The 17,507-nt window shown below is 52.0% G+C and overlaps 1 protein-coding gene across 1 annotated transcript in view; it reads left to right on the forward strand.

The window, feature by feature from the left end:
• LTBP2 (latent transforming growth factor beta binding protein 2) overlaps nucleotides 1–17,507 on the forward strand; it is a 103,481-nt gene that overhangs the window by 54,243 nt on the left and 31,731 nt on the right. Inside the window, exons 10-13 of the mRNA XM_038765583.1 lie at nucleotides 7,635–7,757; nucleotides 8,015–8,203; nucleotides 12,247–12,462; nucleotides 12,955–12,974. Coding sequence (XP_038621511.1) covers nucleotides 7,635–7,757; nucleotides 8,015–8,203; nucleotides 12,247–12,462; nucleotides 12,955–12,974 — 548 coding nt within the window. The remainder of the gene's footprint in view (nucleotides 1–7,634; nucleotides 7,758–8,014; nucleotides 8,204–12,246; nucleotides 12,463–12,954; nucleotides 12,975–17,507) is intronic.

The following is a 17,507-nucleotide window of genomic DNA, read 5'->3' on the forward strand; positions in this document are numbered from 1 at the left end:
TAAAACGGGGTTCCAGGCCGCGAGCCCCATGTGGGACGGGGAAAGCGTCCGACCTCATCTTCTAGACCGTGAGCCCGCCGTCGGGTAGGGACTGTCTCTATACGTTGCCGACTTGGACTTCCCAAGCGCTCAGTCCAGCGCTCTGCACACAGTAAGCGCTCAATAAATACGATTGAATGAATGAATGAATATTCCATTTCTTCTATTTATTTTATTTTGTTAATATGTTTTGTTTTGTTGTCTGTCTCCCCCTTTTAGACTGTGAGTCCACTGTTGGGTAGGGACCGTCTCTATACATTGCCGACTTGTCCTTCCCAAGCGCTCAGTTCAGCGCTCTGCACACAGTAAGCGCTCAATAAGTACGATTGAATGAATGAGCTCGGATCTGTCCCAGTACTCAGCACAGTGGCTGGCATAGGGTAAGCGCCTAGCACATGCCACGAAGAAAAAGAAAATAATAACGATGACGGCATTTGTTAAGCGCTTACTTTTATTTTATTTTGTTAGTATGTTTGGTTTTGTTCTCTGCCTCCCCCTTTTTGGACTGTGAGCCCGCTGTTGGGTAGGGGCTGTCTCTATAGGTTGCCAACTTGGACTTTCCAAGCGCTCAGTCCAGTGCTCTGCTCACAGTAAGCGCTCAATAAATGCGATCGATGATGATTTGTTAAGCGCCTACTATGCGCCAAGCACTGTTGGGGGATACGAGGCGATCGGGTTGTCCCCCCGTGGGGCTCACGGTGTCCGGCCGAAGACTTTCTTTCCGTGCCAGGGAAGAGGGGGGGCCACCCGCTCCCTTCAGTGGCGTCCTCCCAACTCCCCGGGCCATCCTCGATCCGTTAGCCCGTGCTGCCTCTCTCCGACATTAGCTCGCACTGGGGGGCTCCGGGGGCGCGCCAAAAAGAGGCAGCGTGGTGCAGTGGGTACAACCCGGGCCCGGTTATCAGAAGGTCATGGGTTCTAATCCCGGCCCTGCCACTTCGCGGCTGCGCCAGGTCACTCCGCGTCTCCGTTCCCTCATCCGGAAAACGGGGATGGAGACTGGGAGCCCCACGTCGGGCGAGGACGGTGTCAAACCCCATTTACCTGTATCCTTTCCGGCGCTTAGGACGGTGCTTGGCACCCAGTGAACGCTTAACGAATAATCAATCAATCAATCGTATTTATTGAGCGCTTACTGTGTGCAGAGCACTGGACTAAGCGCTTGGAAAGTACAAGTTGGCAACATAGAGAGATGGTCCCTACCCAACGGTGGGCTCGCAGTCTAAATATCGTAACATTGTACAACTGCTCTGTGGAGTGAGCAGTCAACAAAGCATGTTAAAAAAGTAATCAAATTAATTGAAATCTAGGGGATGCCAGATTCTATTATCATTATAAGTTAATCTTATTTGATGCAAGCAAATTTAACACAGCCTTTTCTCTGTACGGTAATGATGTATTTAACGCAAAGGTAAATAAGGTATAAAGTCAACTGTTCATTCCCAACAGCTGAAGTTTTTTTTTTTAAAACTGTGGGCTATGAGATTGTAAAGGGTGTAATACCATCATTATTATTACTTTTATGACCTCACTTCTCTGGGCCTCAGTTACCGCGCCTGTAAAATGGGGATTGAGACTGAAAGCTCCATGGGGGACGGGAACCGGGCCCAACCTGTGACTTGTATCAACCCCCTCCTCCCCCTCCCCAGCCCCCCCCCGCCTCACCTCATTCATTCATTCATTCAATCGTATTTATTGAGCGCTTACTGTGCGCAGAGCACTGTACTAAGCGCTTGGGAACTACAAGTTGGCAACACCTAGAGACGGTCCCTACCCAACAGTGGGCACCTCCTTCCCCTCCCCACAGCACCTGTATATATGTTCGTACATCAATCAATCGATCAATCGTATTTATTGAGCGCTTACTGTGTGCAGAGCACTGTACTAAGCGCTTGGGAAATACAAGTTGGTACCTATTTATTACTCTACTTTATTACTCTATGTTGCCAACTTGTCCTGCCCAAGTGCTTAGTACAGTGCTCTGCACACAGTAAGCGCTCAATAAATACGATTGATGATGATGATTTTAACTGTACGTATTTATTTTATTTTGTTAATGCGTTTAGTTGTCCGTCTCCCCCTTCTAGACCGTGAGCCCGCTGTCGGGTAGGGACCGTTTCTCTATGTTGCCAACTTGTACTTCCCAAGCGCTTAGTACAGTGCTCTGCACACAGTAAGCGCTCCGTCAATACGATCGAAAGAATGAATGAATGAACGAACTCCAGCGCCTGGCACATAACGAGCACTGAACCAACACCACCGTTATTATTTTTACTGTTGCTCAAACAGCCCGCCGGCCACGACTACTGGCGGCTCTTGGGGCCCGGTTGGGTGACCCCAATCAATCAATCGTATTTATTGAGCGCTTACTGCGTGCCGAGCGCTGTACTAAGCGCTTGGGAAGTACAGGTTGGCAACATATAGAGACGGTCCCTACCCGACGGCGGGCTCACAGTCTAAAAGGGGGAGACGGAGAACAAAACCATACTAACGAAATAAAATAAATGGAAAGAGCCCCGCCGGCCCACGGCTCTGCCGGGCAGCCGGTTCCCCTCCGAGCCCCAATCGATCAGTCGTATTTATTGAGCGCTTACTGTGGGCAGAGCGCTGTACTAAGCGCTTGGGAAGTCCAAGTTGGCAACGTAGAGAGACGGTCCCTACCCGACAGTGGGCTCACAGGCAGGACTGGCTTTCCGCCCTCCGTCCTCGCGTTTGTCCCGAGTGCTCGCCAACGCATAGTTGGCCAGGACTCTGTGGACAGCTTTCTGGCGGGAGGCTGGGATTAGTTTGCTGGTTGGGCCTCGTCCCGTCCCTTTTCCCCTTCCCCGTGAGCTCCTACCATGGCGGGAATTTGGGTCGGGAGGGGGGAAGGAGCTGGACTCCTGAAGGAAGGGCCCCCACCGCCCCGGGAAGCGGCGTGGCTCAGTGGAAAGAGCCCGGGCTTTGGAGTCGCCTCCTCACCCCGCCGGTTTCCATGTGCCCTGCCCACGTAGCCGCTCACCCCCTCGCCCATCTCCCCCTTTTAGACTGTGAGCCCACTGTTGGGTAGGGACTGCCTCTATATGTTGCCAATTTGTACTTCCCAAACGCTTAGTCCAGTGCTCTGCACATAGTAAGCGCTCAATAAATACGATTGATGACGATGATGATGATGGTAATGTCATTCGTTCATTCGATCGTATTTATCGAGCGCTTACTGTGTGCAGAGCAGCGGACGAAGCGCTTGGGAAGTATGGGTTGGCAACATATTCATCCATTCAATCGTATGTATTCATTCATTCAATCGTATTTATCGAGCGCTTACTGTGTGCTGAGCACCGGACGAAGCGCTTGGGAAGCACAGGTTGGCAACATATTCATTCATTCATTCGTATTTATTCATTCATTCAATCGTATTAATCAACCAATCAATCGTATTTATTGAGCACTTACTGTGTGCAGGGCACTGTATTTATCGAGCGCTTACTGTGTGCCGAGCACCGGACGAAGGGCTTGGGAAGTACAGGTTGGCAACATATTCATCCATTCAATCGTATGTATTCATTCATTCCATCGTATTTATCGAGCGCTTACTGTGTGCAGAGCACTGGACTAAGCGCTTGGGAAGTACAGGTTGGTAACATATTCATTCATTCATTCAATCGTATTTATTCATTCATTCAATCGTATTTATCAATCAATCAATCGTATTTATTGAGCACTTACTGTGTGCAGAGCACTGTACTTATCGAGCGCTTACTGTGTGCAGAGCACTGGACTAAGCACTTGGGAAGTACAAGCTGGCAACATATTCACTCATTCATTCAATCATATGTAGTCATTCATTCAATCGTATTTATCGAGCGCTTACTGTGTGCCGAGCACCGGACGAAGTGCTTGGAAAGTACAGGTTGGCAACATATTCATTCATTCATTCATTCAATTGTATTTATTCATTCATTCAATCGTATTAATCAATCAATCAATCGTATTTATTGAGCGCTTACTGTGTGCAGAGCATTGTATTTATCGAGCGCTTACTGTGTGCAGAGCACTGGACTAAGCGCTTGGGAAGTACAAGTTGGCAACATATTCATTCATTCATTCAATCGTATTAATCAATCAATCAATCGTATTTATCGAGTGCTTACTGTGTGCAGAGCACTGTATTTATCGAGCGCTTACTGTGTGCAGAGCACTGGACGAAGTGCTTGGGAAGTACAGGTTGGCAACATATTCATTCATTCAATTGTATGTAGTCATTCATTCAATCGCATTTATTGAGCGCTTACTGTGTGCCGAGCACCGGACGAAGCGCTTGGGAAGTACAGGTTGGCAACATATTCATTCATTCATTCAATCGTATTTATTCATTCATTCAATCATATTTATCAATCAATCAATCGTATTTATTGAGTGCTTACTGTGTGCAGAGCACTGTATTTATCATCATCATCATCAATCGCATTTATTGAGCGCTTACTGTGTGCCGAGCACTGGACTAAGCGCTTGGGAAGTACAAGTTGGCAACATATTCATCCATCCTCCTCCCTTCCCCTCTACCTCCTCCGCACCTTTTTCTTTTTAATGGCATTTATTAAGCGCTTACTATGTGCCAAGCACTGTTCTAAGCACTGGGGAGGTTACAAGGTGATGAGGTTGTCCCACGGGGGGCTCCCAGTCTTCATCCCCATTTGACAGGTGAGGGAACTGAGGCCCAGAGAAGTGAAGCGACTCGCCCAAGCAAGTAAGCATTTGTTAAGTGCTTACTATGTGCCAAGCACTGTTATAATAATAATAATAATAATAATAATAATAATAATAATAATAATAATGGCATTTGTTAAGTGCTTACTATGTGCCAAGCACTGTTTTAATAATAATAATAATAATAATGATGGCATTTGTTAAGTGCTTACTACGTGCCAAGCACTGTTCTAATAATAATAATAATGGCATTTGTTAAGTGCTTACTATGTGCCAAACACTGTTCTAATAATAATAATAATAATGATGGCATTTGTTAAGTGCTAACTACGTGCAAAGCACTGTTCTAAGCACTGGGGGAATACAAGATAATCAGGTCCCACGTGAGGGCCCACAGTCTTAATCCCCATTTTACAGATGAGGGGACTGAGGCTCAGAGAAGTTAAGTGAATAGCCCAAGGTCACACAGCAGACACGTGGCGGAGCCGGGATTTGAACCCCTGACCTCTGACTCCAAAGCCCGGGCTCTTTCCACCGAGCCACGCGGGCGACACAAGGCGATCGGGTTGTCCCACGTGGGGCTCCCAGTCTTCATCCCCATTTTCCAGATGAGGGAACTGAGGCCCAGAGAAGTGAAGCGACTCGCCCAAAGTCACACAGCCGGGATGGACACCCGCCGTCACCTCTCCGTAGAAGCGGCGGGGCTCGGCGGCCGGGGCCCGGGCTGGGAAATCGGAGGACGTCGGTTCCAATCCCGGCTCTGCCACCCGTCTGCCGTGTGACCTTGGACAAGTCACTTCCCTTCTCCACGCCGCACTTCCCTCACCTATAAAACGGGGATGAAGACTGTGAGCCCCACGTGGGACAGAAGCTGCCCAACTTGATTGCCTTGTAAGCGCTTAATTCATTCATTCATTCATTCAATCGTACGATTGATTGTATTTATTGAGCGCTTACCGTGTGCAGAGCACTGTACGAAGCGCTTGGGAAGTCCAAGTCGGCCACGTCTAGAGACGGGCCCTACCCGACAGCGGGCTCACGGTCTAGAAGGGAATAAATACCGTCATCGTTCTTGTGTGACTCGGGGCGAGTCACTTCACTTCTCTGGGCCTCAGTTCCCTCGCCTGTCAAATGGGGATAAGAATAATAATGATGATGGCATTTGTTAAGCGCTTACTATGTGCAAAGCACTGTTCTAAGCGATGGGGGGATACAATGTGATCAAGTTGTCCCACGTAGGGCTCACAGTCTTAATCCCCATTTTTACAGATGAGGTAACTGAGGCTCAGAGAAGTTAAATGACTTGCCCGAGGTCACACAGCAGACTTGTGGCGGAGTCGGGATTCGAACTCACGACCTCTGACTCCAAAGCCCGTGCTCTTCCCACTGAGCCACGCTGCTTCTCTTAAGAAGCCTGTGAGCCCCCCGTGGGACAACCTGATCGCCTTGTATCCTCCCCGGCGCTTAGAACAGTGCTTGGCACATAGTAAGCGCTTAACAAATACCATCATTATTATTATTATTATTATTATTTTCCCTTCCTATAACGTCTTCCTCAGTTCCCTCACCTGTCAAATGGGGATGAAGCCTGTGAGCCCCCCGTGGGACAACCTGATCGCCTTGTATCCTCCCCGGCGCTTAGAACAGTGCTTGGCACGTAGTAAGCGCTTAACAAATACCATCATTATCATTATTATTATTTTCCCTTCCTATAACGTCTTCCTCAGTCCCCTCGCCTGTCAAATGGGGATGAAGCCTGTGAGCCCCCCGTGGGACAACCTGATCGCCTTGTATCCTCCCCGGCGCTTAGAACAGTGCTTGGCACGTAGTAAGCGCTTAACAAATACCATCATTATCATTATTTTCCCTTCCTATAACGTCTTCCTCAATTCCCTCGCCTGTCAAACGGGGATGAAGCCTGTGAGCCCCGCATGGGACAACCGGATCGCCTTGTATCCTCCCCGGCGCTTAGAACAGTGCTTGGCACGTAGTAAGCGCTTAACAAATACCATCATTATTATTATTTTCCCTTCCTATAACGTCTTCCTCAGTCCCCTCGCCTGTCAAATGGGGATGAAGCCTGTGAGCCCCCCGTGGGACAACCTGATCGCCTTGTATCCTCCCCGGCGCTTAGAACAGTGCTTGGCACGTAGTAAGCGCTTAACAAATACCATCATTATCATTATTTTCCCTTCCTATAACGTCTTCCTCAGTTCCCTCGCCTGTCAAACGGGGATGAAGCCTGTGAGCCCCCCGTGGGACAACCGGATCGCCTTGTATCCTCCCCGGCGCTTAGAACAGTGCTTGGCACGTAGTAACCGCTTAACAAATACCATCATTATTATTATTTTCCCTTCCTATAACGTCTTCCTCAGTTCCCTCATCTGTAAAATGGGGATTAAGATTGTGAGCCCCCCGCGGGACAATCGGATCGCCTTAGAACAGTGCTTGGCACATAATAAGCGCTTAATAAATACCACTATTATTATTATTATTATTACTATTTTCCCTTCCTGTAACGTCTTCCCGACCCGCAGCACGGCCCAGCGGGACCTGGGAGAAACTCCCGGCTCCGCCGCCGGCCTGCCGTGCGCCCTAGGGCGAGTCGCCTCGCTTCTCCGGGCCTCGGTCTCCCCATCTGGGAAACGGGGATGAAGACCGCCGCCCCGGTCCGCTCGCTTAGTCCGGCGCTCCGCACTCACTACGCGCCCGGTGAACGCGGCTGAATGAATGGATTTGCTCGCGTCCACTCCGGCGCCTGGCCCACGGTTATTAGTAGCGTCAAATCCCGCTTGCGGGGGGGGCCCAGGCGTCACCCCCGTTTCACAGATGGGATAACTGAGGCCCGGGGAAGCGCCCCAAGTCGCCGGGACTTGAACCCGGAGGCCGCTCCCGCTCTCGCCCCGCAGATATCGACGAGTGTCTCCTGGGGGGCTTCTGCGAGGAGGCCACGTGCGTCAACACCTGGGGCAGCTACCTGTGCACCTGCAAGCCCGGCAGCATGCTGGACCCCTCCCGCAGCCACTGCGTGTGTAAGTGCCGGGGCCGCGGGGCCTCCGCGGTCGGCGGGAAGAGCCCGGGCTTCGGACCCACAGGTCCGGGGTTCGAATCCCGGCCACCGCTCCCTCCTCGGGAAAAAGGGGGATGGAGACCGGGAGCCCCGCCGTGGGACAGCATCCTTCCCAGAGCTTAGAACGGTGCTTGGCACGTAGGGAGCGCTCAGTACACGCCGCCGTCGCCGCCGTCGTTATTATTCTTATTCTTCCGGCCGGTCCGTCGTCCGTTGCAGCGGCCAAGGCGGTGTCCACGGAGCAGGACTGGTGCTACCGGGCCGTGGACGAGGAGGAGGAGGAGGAGGATGAGGAGGGGGCCTGCTCCCTGCCGCTCCCGCACCGGATCACCAAGCAGATCTGCTGCTGCAGCCGCGTGGGCCGGGGCTGGGGGGCCCACTGCCAGAGGTGCCCCCCGCCCGAATCAGGTAGCCACCCCCCGGGGACGGGCCGGCTACTTCCTAGACCGTCGCGGGCGGGGAACGTGCCCGTTTCATCCCTCCCATCAGGGAGGACAGGTAGGGCGCAAAATCGGTTCGCTCAAACCGGCCGCGGGGTTCTGGTACCCGGGACGGGGACGCGGACTCGGAGACGACGGAGCAGGAAAGAGGGAAAAAGTGGCTCCCTGCCCGTTCGCCTCCCGGGAGCGGGGCGAGCGACAAGCAGCCCCGATCCCAGCCGCTTCTTCCTCTTTTATCGGGTTTCAAATCCGAGCTGCGCCGAGGATTCCTGAGAATAGCGCCGCGGGTGAGGCCTTGGCATTCCCAGATCCCAAGTTAAAGTGCAACCGTTTGTCATGGTTTGGTTAGTGTTAAAATCCCTGTTTCCAAGATGTTATCAGGAGATCATCATCATCAATCGTATTTACTGAGCGCTTACTATGTGCAGAGCACTGTACTAAGCGCTTGGGAAGTCCAAATTGGCAACGTATAGAGACAGTCCCCACCCAACAGTGGGCTCACGGGCTAAAAGGGGGGGACATTCCAGACAGAGAGGGGCCACTTTGGTTAATGTTACTTTAGGAACACCGGAGTGCTTTCGGGCTGCACAAAATAAAGGGTTACTGTTGGTACGCGCAAGATGGAGTCAGTCGTGCCAAGTCTGCTGGTAGACGACACTCCTCTGTAAAACGGGGCCCCCGTGGGACACCCTGATCACCTTGTAAGCGCTTAAAAAAACACCACCACCATCATCATCATCATTATTATTATTATAACGGTCCTCGCGAAGCGCTTACTACGTGCCAGGCGCCGGGGTGGGCGCAAGCAGACGGGGCCGCACGTGGTCTCCCGGGGGGCAGAGGAGGGGACTGAGGCCCAGAGACGTGGAGCGACGCGCCCGGGGCCACACAGCAGACAACTGGGGGAGCCTCTGGCTCCGAGGCTCGGGCTCCATTCATTCAGCCGCATCTGTTGGGCGCTTACTGTGCGCAGAGCGCTGTGCTGAGCGGAGACGCAGCGGGGCCCGGTGGGGGGGAAGAACCGGGCGTCAGAAGGACGCTTCTCTTCCCTCCCTCATCTGCAAAGTGGGGATGACGACCGTGAGCCCCCTTGATTAACTGGTAGCGATGCCAGCGCTTAGTACAGTGCCTGGCACATAGTAAGCGCTCAACAAATACCATCATGATTATTATCATCTACCCCCAGCGCTTAGTACCGCACCTGGCACATAGTAAGCGCTTAACAAATAACATCATGATTATTATCATCTATCCCCCACGCTTAGTACAGCACCTGGCACATAGTAAGCGCTTAACAAATACCATCATGATTATTATCTACCCCAGCGCTTAGTACAGCGCCTGGCACATAGTAAGCGCTTAACAAATACCATCATGATTATAATTATCTACCTCCAGCACTTAGTGTAGTGCCTGGCACATAGTAAGCGCTTAACAAATACCATCATGATTCTTATTATCTCCCCCAGTGCTTAGTACAGCGCCTGGCACATAATAAGCGCTTAACAAATGCCATCATGATTATTATTATCTATGTCCCCCAGCCCTTAATACCACGCCTGGCACTTAGTAAGTGCTTAACAAATACCATCATGATTATAATTATCTACCTCCAACACTTAGTGTAGCGCCTGGCACATAGTAGCGCTTAACAAATACCATCATGATTATTATTATCTACCCCCAGCGCTTAGTACCACACCTGGCACACAGCGCTTAACAAATACCATCATGATTATTATTATCTACCCCCAGCGCTCAGTACCGCGCCTGGCACATAGTAAGCGCTTAAGAAATACCATCATGATTATTATTATCTCCCCCGGCACTTAGTACCGCACCTGGCACATAGTAAGCGCTTAACAAATGCCATCATGATTATTATTATCTACCCCCAGTGCTTAGTACCGTGCCTGGCACATAGTAAGCGCTTAACAAATGCCATCATGATTATTATTATCTACCCCAGCGCTCAGTACAGCGCCTGGCACATAGTAAGCGCTTAACAAATACCATCATGATTATTATCTACCCCAGAGATTAGTACAGCGCCTGGCACATGGTAAGCGCTTAACAGATACCGTTAAAAAGCCCCGTTTACCTCCACAGTACCCCACACCCCTCATGGGGTGGGTGTCCCTGTCAGCTGTGTGACTTGGGGCAAGCCACTTTACTTATCGCGCCTCAGTTCCCTCATCTGTCCCAAGCGCTTAGTCCAGTGCTCTGCACACAGCAATCGCTCAATAAATACGATGGATTGATTGATTGATCGGCTGTCTCTATATGTTGCCAACTTTCATTCATTCAATCGTATTTCACCTCCTCCGGGAGACGTTCCCAGACTGAGCCCCTTCCTTCCTCTCCCCCTCGTCCCCCTCTCCTTCCCCCCACCGTACCTCCTTCCCTTCCCCACAGCACCTGTATACATATATAGATGTTTGTACATATTTATTAGTCTATTTATTTTATTTGTACATATCTATTCTATTTATTTTATTTTGTTAGTATGTTTGGTTTTGTTCTCTGTCTCCCCCTTTTAGACTGTGAGCCCACTGTTGGGTAGGGACTGTCTCTAGATGTTGCCAATTTGTGCTTCCCAAGCGCTTAGTCCAGTGCTCTGCACATAGTAAGCGCTCAATAAATACGATTGATTGATTGATTGATTGATTGAGCGCTTACTGTGTGCAGGGCACCGTACTAAGCGCTTGGGAAGTACAATTTGGCAACAGATAGAGACAATCCCTACCCAACAACAGACTCACCACCTAGACAGACACACACAGACCCACAAACGCACTCTCTCTCGCCACAGACACACGGAGATAGCCAAAACGAGTTCCCACGGCTCCACCAACTCTTCGCTGTTTGCCCTTGGGCAAATCACTTCAGTTCTCTGGGCCTCGGTTTCACATCATTCATTCCTCCAGTCGTACTTATTGAGCGCTTCCCAAGCGCTTAGTCCAGTGCTCTGCACACAGTAAGCGCTCAATAAATACGACTGATTGATTGATTGATTGATTGATCTGTCACATGGGGATGAAGACCGGGAGCCCCCCGTGGGCCAACCCGATGGCCTTGTATCCTCCCCAGCGCTTAGAACAGTGCTTTGCACGTAGTAAGCGCTTAACAGATGCCATCGTTATTATTATTATTATTATATCCCGGCCTCTGGCACTTCCCGGGGGGCCTCCAGGCTCTCGGGGAGGAGCCTGGCGGGGGTTTCTTCTCCCTAGCCCTAACACCCCCTCCTAGCTGGTGCCAACTTGTACTTCCCAAGCGCTTAGTACAGTGCTCTGCACGCAGTAAGCGCTCAATAAATACGATTTATTCTTACCTCCTTCCCTTCCCCACAGCACCTGTATATATGTATAGATGTTTGTACATATTTATTACTCTATTTATTTTACTTGTACCTATCTATTCTATTTATTTTATTTTGTTAGTATGTTTGGTTTGGTTCTCTGCCCCCCCCTTCTAGACTGGGAGCCCACTGTTGGGTAGGGACCGTCTCTCTACGTTGCCAATTTGTGCTTCCCAAGCGCTCAGTACAGCGCTCGGCACACAGTAAGCGCTCAATAGATACGATCGATTGATTGATTGATGGTGATGATGATGATCTGGTGGATTCTGGGGGCGTCCCCCCGGCTCCCCCACGTCCCCCCGATCCAACTTCCTCTCTCTCTGCTTGCTCCTCCGGCGTCTCCGTCCGTCCCCGGGAGCCCGCCGTCGGGTGGGGACCGTCTCTAGACGTTGCCCACTTGGGACTTGCCCAAGCGCTCAGTCCAGTGGCGCTCAATAAATACGACCGAATGAACGGACCTCCCCCCTGCCCTGGCCGTCCCGCCCCGTCCCTCCGGCTCCCGGCCCGCGAACCCCCACGGCCTGAGCCCCGCCGTCGCCCCCGACGACGCGCGCCTGGCACGTAGTCAGCGCTCAAAAGTCGGCGTCCTCCATGCTCCCCTCCCCGGGAGGTCCGCCGTGCCTCGGCCCAACCCCGGCCTTGTCTCCCAGCGGACTTCAAGGAGATCTGCCCGGCGGGCCCCGGCTACACCTACTCCAGCTCCGACATTCGGATGGCCCTGAGGAAAACCGGAGACGAGGAGGAGGAGGAGGAGGAGGAGAGGGAGGAGAAGGCGGAGGAGGCGGCGGAGGAGATGGAGGAGATGGAGGACGAGACTCTGCCACCGGAGGAGACCACGGACGCGGCCTCCGTCGAGGACGCGCCAGGTTCGCCCTCCGACCGGTTACTTTGAATCCGCCCCGTGGCAAGCGCCGAACGGCTCTCAGTAGCCGGGCCAGCGGGAAGCTTCCCGAGACGGGGCTTCCGAGTCCCGTCCGTCCCCTCCGGCAGGGATTGCCCTCCCGGTGCCACCGCTAAGCCGGGATGGCACGCGGACGGTAGCCGGAGGTGACGAGCTGAAACAGAGCGGGCACTCGGCAGACCCAACTGAAGGTGCGGCGCGGGTGGGGGCCTGGGTTCTGGGTTCGGGTCTCCCCGCCTCAGTTACCTCGTCTGTAAAACGGGGATTGAGGCCGCGGGCGCCACGGGGGGGGCGGACGGGGACCGTGTCCCTCCTGATTAGCGCGTATCCGTCCCGGCCCGTAGTGAGCGCTTTGCCAGCACCACGGTGCCCGTTATTACTATAATTATCATCAGTCGGCGCGCAACCGCCCCAGCCCCCTCTGCCCCCAGACCCACTCTCCTCTTCTCCTCCGCAGGTGACTCGGTGGCCGTCGAGGTGAGACTCTCCCCCCGGGCTGGCCTGGCACCGCGACAGGCGCTTGGGCTCTGCCGGCCCCTTCCCACTCATCTGTAAAATGGGGATTCAAACTGGGGGTCCTTCCCGATTAGCCCGTATCCACCCCGGTGCCCGGCACGCGGTGGGCGCTTAACCGATGCCACCGTTGGGGTTCGGATGGTTTCCCGTCCCGCCCCTTCTCCTCTGCTCCTCTCTTTCCTCCCCCCTGCCCGCTGAGGTCCCGCCGGGAAGCGGCCCGGACTAGTGGGAAGAGCACAGGCCCGGGGGTCCGAGGATCTTGGTTCTCACCTCTGCCCCGTGACCTTGGGCCCGTCTCCGTGCCTCTGTTACCGCATCGGGAAATGGGGGAACGAAATCCTCCTCCCTCTTTGGACCGCGAGCCCGACGAGGGACAGGGATTGTGACCGAATACCCTGGTATTGAGAACAGGGGGTGTCACGGTAACTGCTTAACAAGTACTACTATTAGTAATAATAATAATAATAATGTTGGCATTTGTTAAGCGCTTACTATGTGAAAAGCACCGTTCTAAGCGCTGGGGGGGATACAAAGTGATCAGGTTGTCCCATGTGGGGCTCACAGTCAATCCCCATTTTCCAGATGAGGGAACTGAGGCTCAGAGAAGTTAAGTAACTTGCCCAAGGTCACACAGCAGACGTGTTGCGGAGCCAGGATTCGAACCCATGACCTCTGACTCCAAAGCCCGGGCTCTCTCCACTGAGCCCCGCTGCTTCTCAATTAGTAGTGATTGAAATCACTTTTCTACCTCAGAAGAGCCCCGACGCTCCCTCCCACCTCTCCGACTCTTTTAGACTGTGAGCCCACTGTTGGGTAGGGACTGTCTCTATGTGTTGCCAATTTGTACTTCCCAAGCGCTTAGTACAGTGCTCTGCACATAGTAAGCGCTCAATAAATACGATTGATTGATTGACTCCCTCCTCCAACCCCCGGCAGAACCTTATCGCGATTTTGGTCTCCTTCGACCTGCCCCCGATGCTACTAGAGGGGTGTCTCTGGGGACAAGGAAGACCTCCTCCCAGCGAGGCCCAATTCCCGGGCGCCGAATTCCCACCTCTCCCGGGTTCTCGGGAAGGAGACGAGAGGAATCGGCTTCTTAAAGCCGTGGGCCCCGCCGTCTCTTTGTGGAGAAGTGTTGCCTATTCGAGGCCTGCCGGAGGAGGCTCGGCAGAGGGACCAGGAGTGCCCTGTCGCTGAAACGAGGCTCTCTGGGCTCAGAAACCATGGGCTCCGCCTGCCAGAATAATAATAATAATAATAATAATAATAATTATTATTATTATAATGATAATGGTATTTGTTAAGCGCTTACCAAGCACCAAGTAACAACCGGGGTAGATACAAGGTGATCAGGCTGTCCCACGTGGGGCTCACAGTCTTCATCCCCGTTTTACGGATGGGGGAACTGAGGCACAGAGAAGTGAAGTGCTCGCCCAAGGTCCCACAGCAGGCGAGTGGCCAAGTGACTCCCAAGCCTGCACCCTTTCCACTAAGCCACTCTGTGAGCCTCCTTCCGGCTCGCCGGAGGCAGGGGTGGGCTAGCGGGGAGTCAGGCCGACCCCGGGTGGGTCCCCTAACCCCTCTGGGCCTCGGTTCCCTCATCCGTAAAATGAGACCGCCCAGCGCCTCGCTTCCCCCTACCTCAAAGGGACTTGTGAGGATGGGATGAGGTGAGAAACACGGAAGCTCCTCGGAAAGAGGGGGGTCCTCTACGGGTTTTTTTTACCGGTTGGCTGCAGTGTGAATTGCCTACCGGGGTCAATAATGGCGAGTCTGTGGGGTTTTTTGGAAGAGAGGTCCTGGCAGGGGCTTCTCTTCTGAGGAGAAAGAGAAATTTCTTTGGGGGTGGCAGGGATGGGTGTGAGGGAGGCATGAAGGAAGGGAGGAGACTGTAAGCTTGTTGTGGGCAGGGAATGTGCCTGTGTCTCTCGTCCTCTCCCAAGCGCTCAGTACAGTAAGCGTCCAATAGATTGAATGAATGAAGGGAGGAGACTGTAAGCTCGTCGTGGGCAGGGAATGTGCCTGTGTCTCTCGTCCTCTCCCAAGCGCTCAGTACAGTAAGCGTCCAATAGATTGAATGAATGAAGGGAGGAGACTGTAAGCTCGTCGCGGGCAGGGAATGTGTGTCTCATCCTCTCCCAAGCGCTCAGTACAGTAAGCGTCCAATAGATTGAATGAATGAAGGGAGGGAGGAGACTGTAAGCTCGTCGTGGGCAGGGAATGTGTCTGTGTCTCTTGTCTCTCCCAATCAATCAATCGCATTTATTGAGCGCTTACTGTGTGCAGAGCACTGTACTAAGCGCTTGGGAAGTAAGCATCCAATAAATTGAATGAATGAAGGAAGGGAGGAGACTGTAAGCTCGTCGTGGGCAGGGAATGTGTCTGTGTCTCTTGTCTCTCCCAATCAATCAATCGTATTTATTGAGCGCTTACTGTGTGCAGAGCACTGGACTAAGCACTTGGGAAGTACAAGTTGGCAACATGTAGAGACAGTCCCTACCCAACAGTGGGCTCACAGTCTAACACCCAAGCGCTCAGTACAGTAAGCGTCCAACAGATTGAATGAATGAAGGAAGGGAGGAGACTGTAAGCTCGTCATCATCAATCATCAATCGTATTTATTAAGCGCTTACTGTGTGCAGAGCACTGTACTAAGCGCTTGGGAAGTACAAGTTGGCAACATCTAGAGACAGTCCCTACCCAACAGTGGGCTCACAGTCTAAAACCCAAGCGCTCAGTACAGTAAGCGTCCAACAGATTGAATGAATGAAGGAAGGGAGGAGACTGTAAGTTCGTCATCATCAATCATCAATTGTATTTATTGAGCGCTTACTGTGTGCAGAGCACTGTACCAAGCGCTTGGGAAGTATAAGTTGGCAACATATAGAGACAGTCCCTACCCAACAGTGGGCTCACAGTCTAAAACCCAAGCGCTCAGTACAGTAAGCATCCAACAGATTGAATGAAGGAAGGAAGGGAGGAGACTGTAAGCTCGTCGTGGGCAGGGAATGCGTCTGTGTCTCGTCCTCTCCCAAGCGCTCAGTACAGTAAGCGTCCAACAGATTGAATGAATGAATGAAGGGAGGAGACCGTAAGCTCGTCGTGGGCAGGGAATGTGTCTGTGTCTCTTGTCTCTCCCAATCAATCAATCGTATTTATTGAGCGCTTACTGTGTGCAGAGCACTGGACTAAGCACTTGGGAAGTACAAGTTGGCAACATGTAGAGACAGTCCCTACCCAACAGTGGGCTCACAGTCTAAAACCCAAGCGCTCAGTACAGTAAGCGTCCAACAGATTGAATGAATGAAGGGAGGGAGGAGACTGTAAGCTCGTCATCATCAATCATCAATTGTATTTATTGAGCGCTTACTGTGTGCAGAGCACTGTACCAAGCGCTTGGGAAGTACAAGTTGGCAACATATAGAGACAGTCCCTACCCAACAGTGGGCTCACAGTCTAAAACCTAAGCGCTCAGTACAGTAAGCGTCCAACAGATTGAATGAATGAAGGAAGGGCGGAGACTGTAAGCTCATCATCATTAATCAATCAATCGTATTTATTGAGCGCATACTGTGTGCAGAGCACTGTACCAAGCGCTTGGGAAGTACAAGTTGGCAACATATAGAGACAGTCCCTACCCAACAGTGGGCTCACAGTCTAAAACCTAAGCGCTCAGTACAGTAAGCGTCCAACAGATTGAATGAATGAAGGAAGGGCGGAGACTGTAAGCTCATCATCATTAATCAATCAATCGTATTTATTGAGCGCATACTGTGTGCAGAGCACTGTACCAAGCGCTTGGGAAGTACAAGTTGGCAACATATAGAGACAGTCCCTACCCAACAGTGGGCTCACAGTCTAAAACCTAAGCGCTCAGTACAGTAAGCGTCCAACAGATTGAATGAATGAAGGAAGGGCGGAGACTGTAAGCTCATCATCATTAATCAATCAATCGTATTTATTGAGCGCATACTGTGTGCAGAGCACTGTACCAAGCGCTTGGGAAGTACAAGTTGGCAACATATAGAGACAGTCCCTACCCAACAGTGGGCTCACAGTCTAAAACCCAAGCGCTCAGTACAGTAAGCGTCCAATAGATTGAATGAATGAAGGGAGGAAGGAGAATGTAAGCTCGTCGTGGGCAGGGAATGTGTCTGTGTCTCTTGTCCTCTCCCAAGCGCTCAGTACAGTAAGCGTCCAACAGATTGAATGAATAAAGGAAGGGAGGAGACTGTAAGCTCGCCGTGGGCAGGGAATGCGCCTGTGTCTCTCGTCCTCTCCCAAGCGCTCAGTACAGTAAGCGTCCAATCGACTGTGAGCCCGCTGTCGGGTGGGGACCGTCTCCAGATGTTGCCAACTTGTACTTCCCAAGCGCTTAGTACAGTGCTCTGCACACAGTAAGCGCTCAATAAATACAATTGATTGATTGACTGATTGAAAGGGAGGGAGGAAAGAGAGGAAGGTGAGGAAGGGAAGGTCCTCTTGGGATAACCT

The sequence above is a fragment of the Tachyglossus aculeatus genome, chromosome 23 (assembly GCF_015852505.1).
Source record: "Tachyglossus aculeatus isolate mTacAcu1 chromosome 23, mTacAcu1.pri, whole genome shotgun sequence".
Classification (NCBI taxonomy): domain Eukaryota; kingdom Metazoa; phylum Chordata; class Mammalia; order Monotremata; family Tachyglossidae; genus Tachyglossus; species Tachyglossus aculeatus.